Source organism: Sylvia atricapilla, chromosome 6, assembly GCF_009819655.1.
Source record: "Sylvia atricapilla isolate bSylAtr1 chromosome 6, bSylAtr1.pri, whole genome shotgun sequence".
NCBI lineage: Eukaryota > Metazoa > Chordata > Aves > Passeriformes > Sylviidae > Sylvia > Sylvia atricapilla.
Genome location: NC_089145.1, coordinates 58,754,751 through 58,772,051, shown reverse-complemented (window position 1 = coordinate 58,772,051; position 17,301 = coordinate 58,754,751). Strand labels below are relative to the sequence as shown.

At 36.2% G+C, this 17,301-nt stretch overlaps 1 protein-coding gene across 3 annotated transcripts in view; it reads right to left on the bottom strand.

The window, feature by feature from the left end:
- Positions 1-935: 935 nt before the first annotated feature.
- SLC25A21 (solute carrier family 25 member 21) overlaps positions 936-17,301 on the bottom strand; it is a 236,696-nt gene continuing 220,330 nt past the window's right edge. For 2 of the 3 annotated variants that reach the window (XM_066322092.1, XM_066322094.1), the window contains exons 6-10: positions 15,382-15,489; positions 11,143-11,307; positions 5,947-6,128; positions 5,080-5,132; positions 936-2,622 (exon numbers count right to left, since the gene is read on the bottom strand). In XM_066322092.1, the coding sequence (XP_066178189.1) occupies positions 2,552-2,622; positions 5,080-5,132; positions 5,947-6,128; positions 11,143-11,307; positions 15,382-15,489 (579 nt within the window). In that variant the 3' untranslated portion in view covers positions 936-2,551. The remainder of the gene's footprint in view (positions 2,623-5,079; positions 5,133-5,946; positions 6,129-11,142; positions 11,308-15,381; positions 15,490-17,301) is intronic. The other variant, XM_066322093.1, reaches the window with a different exon arrangement.

Sequence of the window (17,301 nt, the reverse complement as noted above, 5' to 3'; positions counted from 1 at the left end):
TTGTTTAGGTACAGCTCTCCGTGCATCTGCCTGCTGTACATGATCCCTTACCCCTGAATGGGAAGTCAGCGTGCAGAAAAGTGTTGCTCAGAGTGAGCAAAAGTGCCTGACCTTGGCTCTTGGTGAACTGCCTGTGACGGATTTTTTTTTTTTTTTTGGTGTGTAGTTTCACAAATATTTTTTAAAAAATGTAAACCTACAATGTAGAATACTCCTTTGCCCAAGGACTGTTTCACTGCTTGTACTCATGGATAAACTGAAAACGTCAATGTTCACTTACTAACCACACGACTTGAAACCATTAAAAAGAAAAAGGGAATTGCTTCCTAAAAAAATAAGAAATAAGGGTTAACTGCTGCTGACAAGTACAATGGTATAAATCTGGAATGAATCCACTGAGGGGAATGGATGCATTTGGGATATATGCAGTACATATGGGTGCAGTATTAAATTTTTTAATCTGAAAAGTCTACATTTCATCCCCAGAGTGTTAAAAGTTTCCCAAGAAATCAGTGAAGCCTAGTAATACTCCCTTCAATTGAACTGTGCTTGCATGGTCCCAGTTCAGAAGATCTTTGGGGTAAAACTGAATTTCAGCCCAGATTGCACAAGGAGTAATGGGGCATTGGGCTGGCACATTCATAGGATTGTTTTCCCATATCACCCTGTTTTCTGTTTTCTAATGTTTCTCCTTTTATCCAAGATCAGGCTGAGCTATTAACTGAGAAAAAAAAAATCATGTTGGAAAGGATGTAAAACCGAAGGCTATATATGTATATACAGTATGTTTAAAGCATTTTATTTTTATATTTTGAATGCTCTAAATTAATAAAAGACAAATTATAAAGCATTTTGCTTTAGTTTTTGAAATTATCTTAGTAGTGTCTTGTGTTTGGCCAAGTACTGATAATAAAATACAACGAAGAACACTTGCCTTAAAACCATAAACTTTAACAGAGCTAATTTTATTGATTTTGGCTATGAAATAGCAAAGGTATGAAAAGTCACCGTTGCCAAATTCAGACAAAAGAGAGGCTTATTGAGCATGTTAATACAGGCATCCTTGAAAGCGCTGAAAACACATTTCTATTTTTGGCTTTTTCTTGCTTTTCCAATGCATTAAAAACACTCCTGAAATGAGATTTCACATGTGGACTGCCATTTTCAAGCGACAGTGAAGAAAAATACCTCTTCAGAATTGCTAAGGAGAAGGTTTGTATCTCCTTCAGAGGAAGAACATGATTGTTAACAGAGTGAATGTAGTATGGGGAGATACTAAAACGTCCAGCAATTGCAAGATACGTGCTCATTTGACCACAAACCAAGTTAGATAATGGAGACATTTTTATAACAGAATAGTTATTTAAAATTGTGCGTGATTTAAAATTATTTAAAGAGTTTTTTAAAAAGAAAATGCAGAATGGCACAGAAACTATGTCTTCAGTCAGCATAGCAGAATTTACTGGATTTCATGGAGTTAGAGTGGCCATAAGAACACAAGTGCATCCCTGGAATATTTATAGTTACAGTGACTGAGAAAAGCAAAAATTTTAGCTTCAGAGCCACTTTTTTATCTACAGAAAAATGCATTTCTTCGAGATGTATGGCTAGCTAATTACAACTGCAGATGTGCTATCAGTCTACAACCTTGTTTCACCATTCCAGGGTGGAAATGAAAGGCTAAAGGGTGCACTGAGCATTTTTATCACAGGACAGCTCTTTTGGGATAGTATATCAAAGTGGATAAAAAAAAATTTGCAGCAAAATCTCATATGCCTAAAATTATTTTTTTCTGCTAATTTATTTACTAATTTCTTTTATGAATCCCATATTGTTTTGCATTTTTATGTAACTTGATGCATACTAATTGCTTTCAGTATCTCCTGCAATCTGAATGAGATTTCTACCATCTATATGGCTAAGAACAAGTAAGATATTTAGCAGTATGAATGTTTTTAAGGTTGTGCCTCCTTGTACTGTCCTTTTCTATCCAAACTCCCAGGAACCTGAAAAACTCTTCTATGACTGCTGAAGTCATACTGGGCTGAATTGAAACTGGACCCAAGACTGACTGAAGAGTTGCAAAGCATGTATCATTTTCTTAATGTGGAGTCAATGGAGCTGTCAGTTTACATTAGCTTAGAATCTGCCCATCCAGGATTATTCATTTTTTTTTCCTTTAAAATGCCCTGAAAGTTTATATATTGCCATTTCAGCTGAAACTTTTAAAAAAGTATGTGATTGCATAGGAGGATTCTGTGTCAAGAAATTTCAGTTTGTCCTTTAAAAACTCACTGTCTTATGTCTGCTTTATATTTTCTCTTGATCCAGTAAAACAATTACAAATGTCAAGTGCTATTTAATTATGCACTTACAGAAAAGTATGTACTTAAATGTTTTCTTGGATCAGGACCTAGAGACCATATTTGTTTGGAACTGTATTAACATCATCTGAGGGTATTCAACACTGTAAAGGATAAGAATCACTTTTGCTTTATTACAGTGTATTTTAGAATGCATATAATTTAAAGAAGACGTTTTTTCAGAAGTGCTACTTGTGATGGACTGTGTCCTGAAGCCACGCATAAACGTATTCATAAACCAAAAGCATCACTGCACCACCTGCAAGAAAAGATATTGTTTTACTACATAGAAAATTCACTGTTTTCAAGATTTCATAGAGCATTTCTAGTGTGTAATATAAACTAGAATAAGCAAAGTCTTACTTACAAAATGGATAATTCTATTTCCCGAGTTCACTAGAAATTCACCAATTCATAAACCATACCAATTTTACTTAATATTAGATCATAAAGTCAATATGCTTTTTTCATAAAGTAAATAGCTTATATATTAGAACAAATTTACCCACAGTGTGATTTTTCCTAATACTTTTTCAACATTAATGTTTTTCTTTGTTCTTCCACAACTTAAAATTTCAATCTGAATATATGTGTATTTGTGTGCCTGTTTAATCAGATGAAATAGTAACTTTACTGGTGAAATGACAAAAATTCATCTTCAGGATGTTAAAAATGCCTCCAGGTAAGATTCAAGAGAGGTTTTCACCTGTTTTTTCATCATGACTAAAGCAGAAAATCATGATATGGAAATGAGTATAATCTTTCCTGGCTACAAATCCACAGGCAAAGTTTTGATCTAATGAAATGGCATTATTTGCTAGAATTGGGAACAGTATAAAATCTCAGCTTGAAAACCATAAAATATCTTTACTGTTAGTGAAGCCAGACTGTAACTGGGCTGTAATTACTGCATGAGATAAAAAAAGGGGAACATTTCAGAAGGTATACATATAACTAAACACACAGAGAAACTTCCAGTTGGAGAACATGGATAAAGAGAACCAGATTGCATGATTAAAAATACATTGTTTGTGGGTGCCAGCACTGGGGCATAAATATCTTTTTGCCTTTCCCTTTGTCTGTAGGTTCAGTTGGGGGCTTGGAGTGGCACCTGTAACAAATGAGGGTTCTGCTGAGGTGGGCTCACCCTTCTAGGGATAGGCTAAGACAAGCAGGCACACAGAATAACTACATGAGTTTCTCCACATCATTTATCTTAAGGGACCATCATCAGACTTTAAATTCTCTATGAAAAGGAACTCACAGACAGCTAAACAGAGAAGATGTCTGCAAAAGGCTTTGACCAACAAACAAATCCCAGACACAATGTCCAAGATGTGATTTGAACTCAAATCAAGGCTGATTCCAAATTTCATACTGTGTGATCTGTTTGAGAATCTCTTTCCCTGTAAACACTGACATGTCGGAAGAAGGAATTACCTTCCCAGTCACAATAAAGATTTTTTGGTCATCATTATTGTGTCATCAGAAAGTTAAATCTGTATGTTAGTTAGCCAATATAACTACCAAAAGTATTTAGAATGAAGTTCACATGTAACTGACTTGCTGGATCTGGGCCAGAGTGCATAGCCATTTGTAAGATGGAAAATTTTATCCCAAAATCTGCTGTGCTAAGAGGTACTGGGAAAGCTAAACATTGCCTTCTCTTTGTCTTGTATGTAATCTAGTATCTTTGGAGTGTGAGGGAAAAGGCTTTTAGCTCCTTGTTTCCCTTCCCCACCTTCTTCCTCGCCCTGCACAATAACCAGGCATGGTCTAGTACTCAGCCAGATGGATTGGATATGCAAACATTTACAGACAAACCTAATGCCTCCTTTATACAGCAGAACAGGCTCTGTACCTGCTTGCTTTACCTATGTGTGCTCTTGCATATTAAACAACCAGCTGGAACAACTGGAAATACGATTTCATGGGAATGGGATACTGTTCAAACTGGGGCTTCTGCTCTTTTTGACACAGACTGCCTTTGTGGGCTGACAAAGTTTGAGGGCTCGGTGCTTTGCTTTCATGATTAATCAAAACCAGTCAGGAAAAATACTCTAAAAGCCAAAGAAGATACAGCTCTCAACCACTGTGCTCCCACATTCGGAGTAACAATTAGTAAGAAAGGGTCAAACAATAACCCCAGTTTTAAGATTTCCTTGTCCTCTTAGTCTTCAGAGCCAGTCTCTTCCCAGCTCTGCTGTCAGCTTTTTAGTGTCTGCCCCCATAGAGCACAGGGGAAGAAAGTAACTGGAATTTGATATGCTTGGGCTGTGCTTTGACTAGTTGAGTGCATTTTATGGAGAGACACTAACCTGCGTTTTTGGCTGACTTCACATAGGTATAGAATAGTCCTAATGAGCTCAAAAATCATTAGAAGGAATAGGGAACTTTAAGAAATTCCAAAACTTTTACAGTTCTGTCATTTTCATGTACTGTGGTTTGTTCATAAATAAAACAATTGCTCAAACTGGCAGTTACTTGAATTTGCAATTCTCTGATGTATATGTGTAAATTTTTCTTTTTAGACACATATTTAGCTAAATCCATCCGTGATACTGCCAGATGATGCTATTTTAAAAAGAAACCATTCAAAGTGAAAGGTATTTTTATTCATTTATTTGACTGATATTTACTGCATATTCTCAAGAAACTGAAAAACAAGCAAGAGAAAGCAAGAAAAAAAGCAAAAAAATGACAGAAGGAAAATTACCTGGACCCAGCCTCATAATCTTGGGAAGCAAGCCTTTGTACAGAGCTAGAAATCTGTAGCAGAAGAATAACAAACAAAACATTTCAAACAATATTCTTGCTCTAACAGAAGAACAGAATTGTAGCATATGTTTGTTAAAAATGCTGGCAGAGCACTTAGAGGCAATTATTTGAAATTACACATGTTCAATAGCAGGCTGTATCTGGATTTTAACATTTTACAGAGGCAGATCAGATGAAGAGAAAAAGTTAATCAATGTTCAGTCACAAAAGCAATGTTGTGAGCCCAGCCAATCAGAAATATGACTTTAATCAGTGAGATGGGTTTACTTTCAAGACAAGTCTGTTAACAACAGCTGCATACAGGGACAAAATGACTGATATAATTGAATATCAAAGCCACAACTCAGTCACCACTTGAGAAATATTTTTAAAAGTTGGAAAACGTTATTACCACAAGGATCTGTCCTCAGTTTAATTATTTCAGCAATAATTTCAAAGGTACAGAGGCCTGCATAATCACAATTAGATTCAATTGAGAAATAGCCTGTTTTCATATTTTCCTTTCACAAAATGCAGAATAGAAAAAAATGACATATGAGATATAGCAAGCATTTACTTGGGGAACATAAATTTGACAACATAATAATCATTTTGTAAGTCTCTTGTAAAAGTTCATATGTATTAGGAAGATATGTCCTTGTAATTCTAAAATAAATTTTCAAAATGCTACACTGGGCTCTTTTGATATGTGAATTCAGGGTGGCTTAATGGTCCTCGTCAAATCTGAAATATAACAACATGGTTTTATGGACCCACATGAACTAAAACAGAGGTCTGGACATTTATTAAAATAAGAATGTTTTACCCTTCCTCTTTATAGACTGTTGCCATAGTTTTAAAACAGGTTCTGTACTTGATCTCTCCAGGAACTGGCTGTGGTCCTTGAATCCTACTTTTTGCAACATCAAAAGGAATGTTAATAATTGAGGCTATTGTTCCCGAGACTAGCCCAATTCCAAATTTCCTCAAAAACTCCAAATTTGGATCCTACAAAAAAAAGAAAAAAAAAAAAGAAAAAAGAGTGAGGAAAGAAAGAATAAAAAAAGGAAACGGAAAGACCTGTGCAGGTTAAGCACTGTAAAGTAATAAGCATTTAATCAGAAAACTCACACAACACACTCGTGTTATTTTAGCGGAACACATTAGGATTTCCTACGCTGGAACTTGTTTTCTTGACAATCCTATTGGCTATGTTTTTACACATGGTCTAAATTGCTGAAGTACACATTTCCTCACACAGGATTTATAAACACAGTTCATAAAGAGAGACTGGTATGGCATATGGGGATGATTTGTATAATTGGGCTTCACAATGTACTTAGTATTACTGTATCAAAACAGGAGAAATCCAAGCACACTATTAGCTAATTGGCCAGAATATTTTACAAATGACAGCAACTTCCACCATGAAGCCTACTAAAACACTCATTTGTGTGTTGGACCCCCAAATGCTAAATTAAATAAAGACTAATCTCAGTCTGCTGCCATTCCCCTCCAGGTTTTTTACATTTATTTTCACATGTAGCTGATCCACTGTACTGAGAAGTGCTAGCTTCCTGTTATTAACAATCCAACTCGGCACAACGGCAAGAGAGCCTCCACGTTCTGTGCATTATAAACGGTGGTAATTCACTCAGCTAATTGGCTGAAGAATTTACAACAGATTGTTCCTTGAGCCCTGCTATAGGCACACGGTAAAAGTTAGGAGTGGGTTAGAAGTGCATCTGAAAACTTTCCGCTCGCTCACAGTTCACAGTTCAACTGGGTTTTTATTTGATCTTTTTAGAAAGACCTCCTACTTTGGCATTTCTGTGACATCAAAGAACCCGGAGTTTATCTGGGAGTCAGAGTACCTTGAAGCAGGTTTAATCCTATTTCTCTAAGTAGTGGAAGTCACAGGGAAATGTGTTTCACAACATTCCCTATGCACATAATTTGGTTTTGCTCTTGGTTTTCAATAGAAGGACACTTTTGCCTGACATCAGATTCTTTATATGCAGCTTACTTCTGTCATGAAGGTGCTTTAATTATAGAAAATCATCATTAAAATAACAAACTATCTTGCTGTGTTATAGCATCAGCACAATGTAAAAATCAGGCAGTTTTTTGTTTCCTAAACCTGCGTGTTTTTAAATTAGAAAGAAACCAAGAAAGAAGGTTTCATTTCCAGATTAGCAACAAGAAAAAAAATGATTAAAACTTCCATAATATATATTATACATTATGGGTGAAGCCCATACAGGTGACAAGAAAGAAATGTCAAGATCAACAGAGCTCATTATTACTTGCAGAAAAACTCAATACCTTGGTTTCACAAAACATGAAACATACTGATAAATAAGTTAAAAAAATTAGAATCCCTTGTGGTACAAGAATTGTAGCCCTTTTTTAACAAAGATCTTAGCAAAAAAAAAAGTCTGTTAAGTCTGTATATACAGTGATTTAAATGCAAATAGAATAAAGCCAATGTTTCTGGTATCTAGAGAAGAAAAGAAGACTCCTTTTGAAGCATTTTGCCCATACACAAAACTGGACTCTAAGCAAATGTACCACAGTCAACACCAGCTAAAAAATCAAAAAGTGGATTTTTTATCATAAACCTTATAGGAAACGTTTTTCCATGAAATTAACCACTTTAACATCTGGGTGATTTCATTAGTATAAAGATTCAATATAAATTTAGGTGTCAAAATAAAAAAAAACCCAAAATTTTTAGAAGCAGAGCTTAGTTGCTCTGAGGTTGTTCCTCTACTCATTCTGATCCTGTCTCCTCTGAAATTATCCTGGCTTACTATTTAAGTCCATTGCACCACATCCACTTTTCACTCTCTATTCCCACATAGAACTTCTATGTTGGCATGGATCTGAAAGCTACCAAAATAAAACTGCTGTCTATTTTACTTACTCATCAAGCTGAACATTCCCATCTCTTTGCCTCCAGGAGTTCCGAGCCCCTTTTTTTCTCAGGAGACAATGCACTGCTCAGCAGCCCTGGTCTGATGCAGCAGCCCTTGCAACAAGAGGCACATCTGCAGTGGCTGGGGCTGGCAGTGCCCAACTTGACATGAGTCTTGCAGTTGGTCACATTTCCAAGGGGGCTTTTAACAGGAGTGACAAAATTTTATACTGTTAAGGAACCGTGGCAGCCACCTGGAGGTGGTAGTGAGCAATGAAACTAATGTTTAAAAGCAAATTAATTATGATGAAAAATGGCAAAGTGAAAGCTGTTGGGCACCTATGAGATGAGTTACAAAAGTCGATGCCATTTGCCAAAAGAATTTCATTGCTAGGGCAGAGTCATAGCTGCTAATTCTCTATGGTTGGTACATTAGTGGCCATTGAAAGAAAACTGGCTTATTCCATTTTCAGTAAACAGGGCACAAGGCTGGCTGTAAATGGTCTGTTTAGCAGAACAGGCTGAATGTATAAAAAATTATTCATTATGGACATTTACAACCCACAGGTCACAGATATCATTTGACCCCTCACATCTTATTTTTTATACAAGATTCTACTTTTTGGCAAAATAGGCAGCAAACATCCCCAGTTAGGCTGCAAATTTAATTGACAGTTTAGCTGACAGCTAAAAGGCTAATTCAGAGATTTTAATAAATTTTCCATTTATGTTAGAGATGGTGGACAGCAAATACATAGTCAATAGTCAAAATTATGTCACAAGTGTAGTATTATTATTTCACAAATTTTATACGTTATAATTTTTTATGTATTTGTCAATATTACAAGGCTGGCTTTAAGACTTTCTTTTCTGGCAAAATATACAAAGTTAACAAACTAGATTTTGTAGTGAAATCAAGTATGTGAGAAATCTAGACAAATTAACAACTGTCTAATATTTTTCAGATTAACTGCAAACCAGCTTCTACCAAATTTCTTGTACAGGTTTGATAATCTAAGCCCCTATTACCTGTCCACCGACAGAAGAGGTTTAGGTTATAGGTTGAAAATTGTTGTTAAACACTTCCATTTAGCAGTCACTGAAGTGAAATTCAGTGCATGTAAGTACTTGAGACATAACGTTGGCTAGCACCAGCCTGATCCATGTCTTCTTAAATTCAGAGTGAGTTGTGCATTGATTTTAAGGGCAGTTTGATCAGAATTATTGGCCATATCTCTCTGTGCAGACTGTCTATGACACTGATGCTGGCTGATGTGGAAAGTCCTCTTAGCTTTATTAGCACTATAGAATTCTATCACCATTCAGAACAGACTGGCTGCATGAAAGCAGACAATTAGGAAGGGTTCCTTGCCTTCACGAGCTCCCAAGGCACATCCAGGAGCTGTGCTGGCTGAACAGGACCAAAGCTGTGCCAGAGAATGTTTAACAGTACAGGTGGCTGAGTTTCAGAGCTGCTGCTCCATTTACTAGCACAAATGTAGCCACTGTGCAAACCACCAAATAAAGCACTGTGCCCTGGTCAGGCACAAGGCAAACCTCTCCACTTATTGCCAGTTAATCCCACACTGATTAAACTTTCTTTTGGTTTTGCTGATATTTAAGGACAGCTGGGCCACTGGCTGACGCTGAAGTAATTTCCCTTTTGTTTTCTACATATATTTAAAACCGTGTTACAGATGTTATAATTTTTCTGCATTATATGAAATCTATATAAAGTACTAATTTCCTTTAGACCATAAAACTCTGAATCTTTCTAACAATGTAATCCTTGTTTCCTATTTTTTAAAATCTGAAAGGCCAGGGAAGCATGCTTATGCCAAATACTATTACTATTCAATTCTTATGCAAGAATATTTCCCATGATTCCCATAGAAGCTGCACACTAGTCTCTGTCCTTACCTGGATATTTTCCTGAATTTTCTGCATAGTGATTATGATTTTTTTAATCTTTTGATCAACACAAAAATGTTTACTTCTATCTTAGTAACAAGCTATGCTTGTGCCTTGAGTTTTTAGAATGTGTGACTGAAGTACACTGTAAAATATGCTTAGATACACTGCAAGAAACTTGTAGAAACTTGTGGGTCAGCTGCTCTTGAACAATTCAATTTACTGTAATAACCTGCAAATAAGAAGTGGAGCTTTTCTCCATTTACACAGCGCTGCCAACAAAAATACCAGGCTACTCAGAAGTACAGGGGGAAAAAAAGAGGTGTTACTTCATCTGGGAATAGAAACTGATCTCTTTTGATGTGAATTGCACCTTCTTACATGTATATCACTACATATTACACCTGTGACTGTTTAACTGTCATCATCTAAAAATCACATTGGTGAAAACAGACTTCAATAAGTAGCATGCTGGAATCATTAATAAACCATTAGCTGTTTCTCACACAGTCATTTAGAAAGTTGCTGATATTACTGTGTTTCCATTAGCAAAATTTCCTTTTGTTGTAGAGGGAATGATTCCTTTGTTGTTTAAAATAATATAAGACTATCAAAATTTCTAGAAGTGAAATTATAGCTATAATGATTTTTTTTTCTTTAATTATAAATGGCATGAAGTCCCTGCACACGGCCCTTTACATCCTGTTTTGGTCTCTCTCCCATAAGGATGAAACTTCCCTGTCATCCTTCAATACTAGGCTGAACTCTCTTTTGAATAAATAGGTCTAGTGGCTGAACTTGAATAACCTACATACTGCCAGCTTAGCCCCTTTTTGAATACTGGCAGAAGTTCTAGAAACTGATTTTTCTCCTCTAAGCCAGTTTGCCCCAACAAAAAGGTACATACATACCCAACATAAGCACCACACGTCTGTACTTCATTTACTGCCTTTCCACACTGCTACCATGCTATAAAGGGAAATTCATAAAAATGATACTTCAAATATGGCTTTTCTGCAAAAGTGATAAGAACAAGCCCTTAATTTGCTTCCATTAAAATGCTATGGATTCCTGCAAAACAGAGCTAGGTCAGTTCAGTTTAAAAACACCACAGCTTTGCACAGAAAAATCGAGTGGGAATTAAAACATCAAACTCCTTATCTGATTGTCTATTGCACTGTACGAAGAACTTACTTTATTGACTGGAAGAACGTTTTTCACGTTGAAGTAGAATCCAAAGTAAACCATGTTAAAAACTCCGTGACGGCCCAGTGTTGCAGTAAGGCCTTTGTTGAGTCCCTGGGAGCCCAGACCACCCGTTTTAATGATCTGCTGAGCTTGAGCAAAGCTAGATGGTTGCTACACAAGTGAAGCAAAAGAAGGAAGAGATCATCTTTAGAAAAAGAGAACAATAAACGTAGCATCGTTTCCATGCTGTTGACAAACACAATGTTGCCAATTCTTGTAATTTTTCATTAAGTATCACTCTATTTTTTAATTTTCTCTTTCCTGTGGCCATATAAAAAAATCACAACTTTAATTAAAAAAAGATTCCTCGTTTTTATTATGGCAGAATAAGATGAAAGCAGCATTTGAGTACTATAAAAGAGTAGTACTGTAACAGATTTCCATTTCATAAAAGGCAAAAAGGAAGAAACTGCCTCATATCAGACACAATCTGCCTGACTACATACATCTTTGATCTTTTTTTGAATATACTGTGATAGTCAGAATTCGCTATTCCTCTTCTGAATATTTTACATTTTTTAAACAGCATTCTAGAAACATTACTTTCAAAAAGTTGTTGAATAGAGTTTGGCTTTTTCCAAAGCATAAAGCCAAGAAACCCCATAAAGCCATAAAGCTCTGTGTAACCAAATCTATAATTAGAAAGGCAAAACATGACTTCCACTAGGAGGTTCAAACATGAAAATATAGAAGAATTTTGACTACACCACTGTGAATACCACTCATTTCAATGCCCTAATTTGTTTAATAGCTTTCCATTTCAAAATATCACTGTGGCTGAACAACACCATCAGCCAAATGATGCTACTATACCTGACACAGCATGTGACTGCTTATTTAGGTGACTGAAGAGTTTAATCTTGAATACAAAATTTCATTCTGGTTTTTCATATTTCACAACTAATATTATCCTGTTAATGCTCTGCATATATTTTTCTAGAGTTTACTTTTCTATCTGCTCCCAAGAATTCAAGTCAGAATCCATTCTAAAATTTAAATACTGAACATGGATACTAGCAATAGGATCCTTTTTTGTGCTCCAAAAATGGACATTGCATGTTCAGAAATAATAGAGCAACCTTCAATATTAAGGCATCCCTTGGTATCCCTTTTCTAGAACATGGATTTACTCATGACTCAGAGGGGAAGCCTGTCGCTTGCTGAACACCTGAGATGGGATTAATAAGTCCAAATATAGACACCTGCAATGTCTACACCTGACTTCCCTTTTCAGTCCTTCAGTAACAAAGAGGACTCTCTTTGGCAGCGCTTCCCTTTTACCAAAGGAAGTGTCATCGTGTCAACTGATCGAGCCATGGAAGGTCTGTGGTTCATCATTGATGATGGAAGGACCTTAGACAGAGGAATTTATTGTACAAACATCTGGAGTTAATGCTCCTCACACAGCTGTTGACTTTTACTTAATATAGACATACTCAGTGGAATCTGGAGTCAGATCATAAAGCAGAAAATTGTATTTGTTTAATTAATCATAGCTCTTATGTCAGGTGAGAAGATTTTTATTCACCACACCAGCTTCTATAAGTCAGTGAGTTTTCTAGGGCTACAGGAAAATGAAAAAAAAAAAAAAAAAACTAAAAGGAAAACCAAACAACATGGTGTAGAGCTTCTGACCATTTACTTTAACAAAAAAGCCACCATTATTTTCACCCCCAGCAATCCACATCACAAAAGGGCTGATACATGATTTATGGTGGCCTTCCTCTTTAAATCCATCAGCCCTGGAAAGATGATCTGCTACCACAGAACAATTCAGCTGTCACTGCAGGGTGTGAATATTTGCTTTGGGGGTGTGCTGGAGTCTGGGTGTGAGTGTATGTGCTCATGCTCTTCCTTGTTCCTTTTAAACAAGATATATTTATTATTTCTATACAATAGTCAAAGAAATATGTGAAGTGCATTAGGTTTCATCATGTAGTATGAAAGCTCCACAATGGGATAGGTACAGGCTTTACTTAAACCTTTTAGAAAAACAGTGCATGGAAATGCCTTGTGCTGTATAATATAACCTCTGGACATACTTCTTCCAATGGGCTTGAGTTTACATGCTTTCTTGTGGAATGTTCTTTAACATTTTCTTAATGAGGACTTGATGTCAAGGTATAAAGTCACTAGAGTATTTTTCTAATTTACAGCAAATTTTGAAGTTCTAACATTTTAAGGAGATATAGTAAAAAAAATTAATATGTCTGTGATATAACAATCTTTGTGACTTAAGAAATTATTTTCCATTGTTTATTTTTCCCTAGAGCAAGTAGTCAACATTTTTAATGTAAACTGGGTTTCTAGTAGATTCCAAATACCATTCTGTCACAATTTTATTTGTGTGATAATAAACTATTGTTTGGATTTTGTGAATTTTTTCATTTAAATTAAATTAGAGTATATTCACCTGAACAAAAACAACTCAGAATGCTTTTGGACAGCTACAGGTTGATTATTGTAGTATTCTGAAGGTCACCATTGAAGGGATACTGTAACTAAAGGAAACAATTGGCTAAAATGTAAGCTAAACCACCTCAGATTTTGTTATAAATTTCGCAGTAGAAAAAAAATTAAAATCTATTCAGTGAAAGGATACACTGTATCCTCTCTATATATCCTATATCCTGTAGTCTTTTGCAAATCTAGAAGGAATGGTTTGTTCAAAATGTAACAGAGGTTTTTTTATACTTAAAAGCTGAGGATTTTTAAAGCTCGGATAATTACATCTTCACAACTGTGAAGCAGAAAGACCCGGAATACCTGCTTAGCTCACTATTGTGGAGCACTAATAGCTCATAATTTTTATCACATCATCTTCTTGAGAGACAGGTCCTCTCACAAATTGCTTTTTTCTACTTTCAGTCTCTCACCTTCCAGGACCCTAAACGTTTTACTCCTGCACTGCATTATTTATCTGTTCAGTGGCTTTGCTGCCCAAGTTTAAAAAATGTCTAGACTGGAGACTTGTAGCAAATAAACATGTCTTTCATATGCATCAAGAGTCAAACAGGAGCTTACCAAACATTTTAAAATTTATTCTGGAAGAAAATGCTTTTCTGGATGAGTTATGGTGTAGGTACCAGTTACTCTATGACATTTGGAAATCAGTAGCTGTATTTTTCCAGAATGTACCTGAGGACCTTGGCCCAAACAGATTATGTAAATGGCCAGGTCATAAATCTCTTAACTGTGCATCCCCTAAAAGTGTTCAATTTGTGCAGATGAGTGCTACAAGGCATGGAAGTATTGACTCAGTCAAAACTTAATAGTAGAATATGCAAAAATCATATCCCACCAGGGATTCAGCCAGGCTTTTCTTGTGATGCTTACGTGATTTGGCACTTCTACCATGGTACAGCTGATTCCTCAAAAGATTTTCAAAAAGATGATTTGACAACTGCTATTTTTATTCAATAAGAAAAGAAAAAAGGAACTGTATTACTGCCTTCCTTCACTTTATCCTGGAACATCTTCTGCATTAAAATGAATAGAAGCTAGCGCATTCCTGACAACACTTGATTTTCATGAATCACTGTTTCCCTTTAGTCTTTTTCCCCTTTCAGTAGTACCCAGAATCATGGACAATGTTTTGCACGATGGCTTCTTTGGAGAAAACAATATTTGAATAACAAAACTCTGAAGTGAAGCAAGAACCTAAATTATCAATACTTGTTAAATTATCAGTACTTGTTATATAACAATTTTCCAGTTTGTGCTAATAAAAGAGAAGCCTTGTAAGTAGTTTCACTCAAGAAACACGGTGTAAAATAGAGCAGCTAGACTCCATCAAGGGCACAGGGCCGTGGTGTTTCATGCTAACCTTCGGTGCTCACTTGAAATCTGCAGCCTGCTGGGGTAAATGTGCTGTGTACAAGGGTTTATACTCCTGGATTACAGTTCCTCACCGTGCTGGGTTGCTGGCTGCTCAGGAGGGATGAAGGTGCATTTCAGGCACAGAATATTCACAGTGGAGATGCTGATACTTCTGACAACACTGCATCCATCTCTGCATATCTGAAGGCATTGTCCATTGGGTCTCTGCCTTTTCTGTTTCTGTTAAGCTTGTGGGAAAATCATTTGTATCCACCAATATATTATAGAAATTTTGCTCTAAATATGAACCTCAAAGTGCATTATGCCCAATAGAGAGGAGAAAGGAGAACGAAGCAGTTTTCCTACCTCTGTGAAGGCATTCTGATTGGTCTGTAAGGTAACCTTCACTACTTCAAACGGGTTAACCACAACTGCCTCTGTCAACCCAGATCCCAAGCCAGCAACTGCAAAAGCCTAGGAAAGTCAAAATGAAAATTAAATACTAAGGAGCAATGCTTCCTCTGCATCAGATTGTGAAACTGAGGGATACAATGCAAACTGCAAGACTACAGCAATGCAGCAGTATTCTATTGCTAAACAACTATTCTCTTTAGCCCTTGATTAGATGCTGACAGTTCATGAAGGCAATATGACAATAGCCATAAACCATATTCCAGAACAATCAAAACAAAATGCCATAGCACTCCATGTCCATGTATTCTCCTTTCAGCTGGAAGGGAAAATGTGGTACTCAATTATTATGCAATCATGGAAAAAAGTGGAAAAAAGAATGTCCTCGTGTTATCTTTGGGTGGACACTGAATAATTACACAAACTTAAGTGTAGTTATGCAGCACTGGAAAAAATGAAATCTCTGAACTCAGCATTAAGCACACAACATATTAACTTAATAACATAACATATTAACTTAAAAATACATGTAAAAAACTAGAAGAGTTCAGTACTTAAGCAAATTGCAGAAGTAAAACGTTCACCTAGTAACTAACAATCCCAGGAAGGTTTATATGGGAATGAGTGGCACACAGGGAAATACCAGCATTCCTTGCAAGGATGAATTAGTTCCATTTACTTAGAAGGTGGTGGCATTTCAGTCATAGATATGGAGATATTCACTGCATTGCTTTCCATCCTGGCACAACATTTTAAGAGATCTTAATTTTAAGAGATATTAAAAAAATTTAGTATTAAAATATTTAGGTCATTGAGAAAATTAAGTGATGTCTTTACACATTTATTGGCTTCACTTAACATTCCCAAACTCTCTAGGTGCTGAAAAAAGTCCCAGGACCAAAATACATTATAATGAGTACATTTGCTGAAATTCAAAGAAACCTGTAGTAAGGGAAAAAACAGTGGTGAGAAAAAATTTTCTTAACACAGCAGTGACTGCTGAGAGCTCAAGAAAGAGAGGAATGGAAAGTTAGAAGGGCAGTGGCAAACTCTAGTCTTACTGCCTTTGGAGGAGGTTGTGTTACCAACAAATCGATTTGTTGGTAAGATAAGAACATTTCATCATCAACCATGGGACTAAAGCCAGTAGGAAGATGGTGCCAATGTAGACATCTGTCCTTTAATAATAAATATTGCCTTGCTATCAGGTCTGTTGAGGTACCTAGAAACATGCTGCCTGCCTTAGACCAGAATCCTCCTCAGTCTTCTTTATTCCTCACTACCTCAGGGCCAAAACCACCTCTATAGGAACAGTACTGCACCAAAAAATGTGAGGGGTTTCTGATTATTCTGAGCATTGTTGTATTTGTTTTGTCAATCAGGGCAGCTTTTGGGCAGCTATTGCATGTTTATAAGTTTTCAGCCTATTTTTCTTCCCCCCAGAAAAGCACTGGGGTACCATAGAACCTTCAACTCGTTTCTTTCCACTTCCTAGAGAACAAGTATCAGTCTCTCTAGAGAGACCTAAGGATGAGAACTACTGAAAAATACCAGATAAAATAGGAGACACAGCTATAAGGCCAATGGAATAATTAAGAGGAAGAGCTTGCTTTAACCTAGTTAATGGAATTCCATGACCATTCACTTGCTGCAATCAAAGGCAGATGTAAATGAAAGCAATACTCTTTAAAAGAGGCTTGAAATTACCCAAACCTTTATAGCACAGCCTTAAAAAAGACCAACTATTTCCTAAAGTTGTGATGCCATCATTGTGAAAAATAGATATTTACTATGATTTACATTCTTACACCACAGGAAGCAGTAGTTCCTATACAAAGTATTTTACTCCTAAAGCATAATAGCAGAATTAAGACC